The sequence below is a fragment of the Oryzias latipes genome, chromosome 14, assembly GCF_053564925.1.
Source record: "Oryzias latipes strain Hd-rR chromosome 14, Olatipes_Hd-rR_3.1".
NCBI classification, from domain to species: Eukaryota; Metazoa; Chordata; class Actinopteri; order Beloniformes; family Adrianichthyidae; genus Oryzias; species Oryzias latipes.
This window is the reverse complement of record NC_136250.1, coordinates 9,466,685-9,472,811: the sequence shown is the minus strand read 5'-3', so window position 1 is coordinate 9,472,811 and position 6,127 is coordinate 9,466,685. Positions and strand designations below refer to the sequence as shown.

General features: G+C 41.5%; 1 protein-coding gene and 1 long non-coding RNA gene across 2 annotated transcripts; one reads left to right on the top strand and one right to left on the bottom strand.

Moving 5' to 3' along the window:
• Positions 1 to 685: 685 nt before the first annotated feature.
• On the bottom strand, positions 686 to 4,262 carry LOC105355576 (coiled-coil domain-containing 92B). Its single transcript, XM_011483256.4, has 4 exons — positions 4,062 to 4,262; positions 3,744 to 3,892; positions 3,614 to 3,661; positions 686 to 1,803 (listed from the first exon to the last, which is right to left on the bottom strand). Exons 1-4 carry the CDS (start codon positions 4,112 to 4,114, stop codon positions 1,115 to 1,117), a joined length of 939 nt encoding a protein of 312 aa, XP_011481558.1. The 5' UTR covers positions 4,115 to 4,262; the 3' UTR covers positions 686 to 1,114.
• LOC144983679 (uncharacterized) lies at positions 3,819 to 4,220 on the top strand. The gene is made up of 2 exons (XR_013647444.1): positions 3,819 to 3,960; positions 4,052 to 4,220. It is a non-coding gene; the product is annotated as an uncharacterized LOC144983679 (long non-coding RNA).
• Positions 4,263 to 6,127: the final 1,865 nt, after the last annotated feature.

Genomic DNA, 6,127 nt, shown 5'->3' with positions numbered 1-6,127 from the left:
TTTGTTATCTCGCTAACATTGTCTTTACACTGTCCCATGTTGTAAATAGTCATTAAAGTCAGTAAAAAGAAAGCTTTGAAAATCTTTTCAGATCACTTTTCTGTGATCGTTCAAACTTTCTTAAAAGCCATTCGTCACAAATCAATATAAAATAAATCTAGAAATCTAATAATGGCTGATCTTTGTGCAATTATTACTACTTGCATGCTGTAATTATTTTTATGAATGACAACCACGTGAATGAAATAGTTGGTAGTGTTAAAACAAACATAAATATATATATGATATGGAATATCAATATTTTTGAGATTTGATTGTTTTTTAAATGTAAGAAGCTGCACTGACATTCAGGGCAAAGAGCTGCTATCTTTCAATCCAGTTCATCTTCTGTGATCAATTTACAGATTTAGTTTCAAAGTTGTCAATATTTTTCCTCCTATACTGATTGGTTTAAACAAATACCCCTAATCTGATAAGACAAAAAAACCTTTCCATGAACTTCATTAACACTATTTCTGTCTGGGTCTTTTATTTTGTCAAACCAGCAAGACTGAATGCCAAAATTATCAGAATTGAAAACATAAAAATTAAGATCTAGTCAGCCTGAACATCAACGTAAGATGATATCCTAAATAAGTATATTTAAAATATATAATAAATATATAAAAATGACAATACAAAACCATTTTTGCCATACCTAGGCACATTGCATGAATTTACTAAGGTGCAAATCATATAAAATTCATAAAAGCCCTCTCAATTGACCTTCTGAAGCTGAAAGGGAGTATTGCAGTGAAAAACAAGCTATTTTAAGCAAAGGTGAAGAAAGTGTTCATTGACTGGAGACGAGGCTGCTTTTAATGATCAGCAGAGTTCTAAAAGGAAACAGCATCAATATAAATCACTGATGAGTCTTTTTTTGACCACTTTGACCACTTTACGTGAAACTCATGTGATAAATTCTATTCACATGTATTCCTGCAGGCCTGGTCTTGCTCTCCTGTGAAATGTTAGGTGTGCAACTGAATTTTAAGACACTACAGACAGTCAGAAGTCTGCTTTAAAATAAATGCATATGAAAGACATGGAAGACGGAGTTGCCTCTTCATCGTCCTCACAGTGCAGTTTCTCCCTCCGCTGCTCCCATGTCCACCCTCCTGTGCACCCCGCTGTCCTCCAAATCCTCCCACTCATCCTCGACACCATCTCCATCGTTAGGTCTGCTATGCTGGCCCAGGCGAAGAAGGCGATATCTGAGCGGCACCAAAAAGAGGGCGGGGTCAGGCATTGAGTGAGGCCGCTGTGGTGACGTCACTCTCTCCTGTGGGACGCAGGCTCTGACTCTCTCCTCCCTCAGGCTCACAAGCCTCTGGTGTTTTGCTCTTCCCTGACCCGGAGACACAGGTGCAGGTGGGGACAATAACCAGTCTTCCTGACCTACTTCGTCCACCTCCTCCTCTTCTCCTTCCTCCCCTCTGGCCTCCTCCTCCTCCGTCCCTGCAGCAGATCCCGCCCCCTGCTGCTGCTGAAAGAGTTTTAACTGTGCGTTTTGGAGCTGGTGGCAGAGGGACATGGTGGTGACGTTTTGACGCTGAAGCTCCCGGTTCAGCAGCGTGATCTTATGACTCCGTTGCTTCAGCTCCTCCAGGAAACGCCGCTCCTCCTCCCGGAGACTCCTACCAAGTGCTGACGCTCGAGCCCGGCCGGCTCGCAGCTCGCCACGCGTGGAGACCATCATGTGCTGCTGACGCTGCAGCAGGCGCTCTGCAGCCTCACAGCGTGCGGCGAGCTCTGCTTCCTCCTCTGATGAACACAATACAACACTTGTGTACACCTCATCACACACATTCAGGCATTCCAGCTGTCACATCATTTGTGTCATCTTTTATTTAAGGATTCAAAACAAACATATGTTAACTCTGACTTAACCAAACTTACATGGATAAAAATGAGTTATTTCCTTAACACAGACTAATTTTTCCACAAAACTGCCCTTTTTAATAATAGTCTCATTTTGAATCAAGAAATTGTGTATTTTTAAGAATTAAAAACTTTTTACAGTACAGTATCAATATGTTACAAAAGCAAAGCTTAATACTGATGGACGGTTGCTCCCGCGAAGTGCATTATGTCTGATATTCCACACTTCAAAGGCCATTAACCCGCTTATATCATGGTCACTCACAAAAGAAATAATTATTCATTCAGTTTGTAGTACTTCGCTCTTGTTATTTGTGCGGTTTAGATCGATTTTTTTCACAAAAAGCAGACTATTTGTGACGGTGTGCCGCAGTTTGTCATGTTGCCGTGACAACACCCTGCTGTGCCGGCACCAACCTCAACTACAGCGGCAAAGGAAAGTGATTTTTATGCTGGTCGACACGATAGGTTAAAGCATCAGAAAGTTCACCTCTTACCGGTTGCTTTTGTCCAGATGATGAAGCAAAAGTTTGTTTTAAAGAAGCCAGTGCAGTCATCTAGAACCTTTAAGGTGTGTGAGTGACCAGAACTTCTTTTTTAGGTGTGCGGTTATGATTATGCATTATCACTTTTCAATGCACACCCAGCGGCCAATCAGAATCGAGGATTCATCCAGACAATGGTATAAATGTACGTATAAATGTACGTTATTTAATAATAAAACATAAAGTCAGTTAAGTCAGGTAAACTTCTCATTGTTAGAAATATTTTAAGGAATAGGTCACAGGATAATCACGTGAGCACACAGAGGATTGAGTTGAGTTTTATCTAAAATGTTACCTAAAAACAGAAAATCTTAACTCTTGCCTGCAAGTTATAGCCAATGCAATCAAATGTATAGGTTCAGAGGCAGATCCTGTACTCCAGCACCAGCTACCTTCATCCTTGGTCTTCCTCTAGACCTCTTGCCTAGTAGCTCTAGATCAGCATCCATCTACAAACATATTCACTGTCTCTCCTCTGGACATGTCCAAACCATCTCTGTCTGACCTTATCTCCAAACCTCTGACATGCCTTCCTTCTCTACTCAATCCTGATCCTATCCATCCTAGTCACTCCCAAAGAGGACCTCAGCATCTTCATCTCTGTTACCTCCAGCTCTGCTTCCCGTCTTTCCTCAGTGCCATTGTCTATAGGCCAAACAACATGGCAGGTCTTACCACAGGCTTGAACACATATCCTCTAAATGGAGCTAAAAGTCTTTTATCACACATCACATCTGACACTTTTCTCCTCCCATTCCAATCTGCCTGCATTCACTTCTTCACTTCTTTTCTCACTCTCCATTACTCTGGACTTTTGACCCAATATACTTAAAATCTTCTTCCTTCTTTGTCTCTTCTCCCTGTAATCTCACTCTTCCACTTGGGTCCCTCTCATTCACACACATCTACTCTGTCTTGCTGTGACTAACCTTCATTCCTCTCCTTTCCAGGGCAAACTTCCACCATTAGCTTCTTCTCCACCTGTTCACTGCTCTTGCTGCACATCACAAAATCAACTGCAAACATCATAGTCCATGATTCCTGTTCAACCTCATCTGTCCATCAAACAGGAAGGAGTTCAGGCCTTTGTTACCTGTAACGTGCAATATCATTTGCTTCTCACCTTTGCAGCGCAGGAGGTCACTCACCTGCTGTGCGTCTGTTGGGAAACCTGGAGTCCAGCTCGCAGCTCAGCTCTGCACACATGGAAGACGCAGCAGAGGGGTGAGCATGCATGCAGAGTGGCGCAGACCTGCGCAGAGACGCAGAGTCATTTACCGTGACAGCGCCTCTTCAGGTGCGTGATCTCCCGCTGCAGACCGCTCAGCATCACCAGGTGCTCGCGCTTCAGGAAGACAATGCCCCGCTCCACGCTGGCCACCTGCTGCTCCAACCTCTCTGCGTCCATCACCGAACCCCCGCACCACCTGATTGCAGAGAAACATCTGGAGCATTCACAGAAGATACTCTAGAACGTGTATCATTCCAGATATAGGTCAGTCGCTCTTACTGCATCATGTATTATTATTATTACTATTATTTTTTGCATCACATATGTCTCTTTTTTTGTGCGTGGATATGATCAGCATGACTGACCGTGGCCTTGCGTGACACTGAAGCGGTGTCCTCTCCGATTCAACGTATGTCATGGATCTCCGTCTGCCCTTGAAGAAGCGGCGAAACAAAGCCACGCGAGAGCAGAAGGACGCTCGTGACGCTTTAGAATCCCACCAAAGCTGCTTCTTTTCTTAAAAATGTGAAAAATCCTGCAGCTGCTTGATGCGAAATAACCCCCTGTTCACCTTCTGATGCTGCAGCGCTGCAACAAAGCCGGCTGTATGGGGGGTGTTTAGTGACTCGGGGAAAAAGGGGGCGGGGCTTAAGGGATGGAACAGCCAAAAGCAAGGAAGACTTTCATTTTTCTTTAGATACTGTTCTCTTTAAATAATTAAATAAAAATGTGTTCTTCAAATTTAGAAAATAGATTTTTTTATTGATCTTCCATCCCTTCCAAAACAAACATAAAAGGTGGAACATGTGCTGCAATGAAGACCCCCGCTTTTGGGGAACTGTTATCAAAGTTCAAGTCATAGATATTAGTAAAACTTTTTGTTTCAAGTCATTTCAAGCTTAAAGTACCACTGTGATCATCTTTTGATCTATTTTCATAGGGTTCCCCGTGGTCTTTTAATCACAGGTACGCTTTTTTTTTACAAAAAAAACCCAAAAACTTTCTAGGACATAGTTTCTGCAGAGTGGTAATAGTTCATTGGAAATCTGCCTCTGACTTTTGTGTGCAAGCATGAAGAAACCCAGCCTCCCCTACCTTACCTGTTGTGGAAGCAAGGAGGGAGCTTGTGACCCCCCCCCCCCCCCACCATATTGTCTGTGTCACAAATATGCTCTTTTTCAAATTGCATTTCTTCATCTGCTCCTGAATCCCAACAATTTGAACAAGGACATAGTCAGAAATGCAATTTTGAGCGTCATTTTTTATTTATGTCCTCCCTCATCAGAAAAATATCACTAGAGAAGGTTAAAAACACAAAAAGCATGATTTTTATCAGAGTGGTTCTAAGTCTTGTATTTTAAATTAGCTTTTTTTTTTTTATTAATGTCCTGAGTGGCCATTTTAACAGCTGTGGTTACCTCTTGGAATAACAAAATCCTCTGTTTGTGTTGGTATTTTGTCTGTTTTTACCTATTTTTATTAGTTTGTTGTTGGTTGGGCTTAAAAGAGGAGAAGACAACTGGAGGTAAGCGGGCAATTGGGCAAAGAAAAGAGTGAAACAAAAGAAGAAGATAGACAAAACAGAAAACAAATACGCAGAAAGACCTGCTCAGATGAAAATCGTGTTTTTTGGGGTTTTTAACATGTTATTGTGGCATTTTTCTGACGATGGAGGACTTAAATAAAGAAAATTGAGCTTAAAATTGTATTTTTAAATATTTCTTTATTCAAATTGTTGTGAATTAGGAGCAGATTAAAAATGCAGTTTGAAAGAGAGCGTATTTGTGAAATAGAAAACACCATTGGTGGGCCACAAGCTCTCTGCTCCACTCCATTCTGATGCATCCACTTGCAGACAAATAGATCCATGTCCATCTTTGTTACCTCGTCCGCGCTGGCGTCTGGCTCAAAACTATATATGAGTGGAGGGAGCTGTAAGCTAGCTGGACAGTGTATTAGTGGAAGCTCTCATCAATGGGGAGGCGGGCTGGCAATGGCCCCACATATCTCAGAGGTGAATTTCTAATGAACTCCTGCCGCACTGCAGAAACTATGTACTAGAAAACTAACTATATTTAAACTATATTTAAGAACTGAAACTTGATTAGACATTTTAGTACAAGAGTAGTGTCCTTAAGGTTAAAACCGGGTACTAAATAATCAATGTTCACTCATTATCCTCCTAGCTCTTCATTGCTCAAAAATCTTAAGTTGCATGTGACACCAAGCCAAGGTCACAGGTCACAGGTCACATGTGGATAGCTTTATTCACTGACCCAGTGAAATACATCCATAACCCGTTTGTTTTTTTCTAAAACGTTTTCCCTCTAAATGGATTTTTTTTTTGCATTTTTGTGCCTCCTAATTCTACATTTTGTCTCATCATAGTCTAACACTACAATACTAAAAAAAAAACATTTCTTTTAATGAT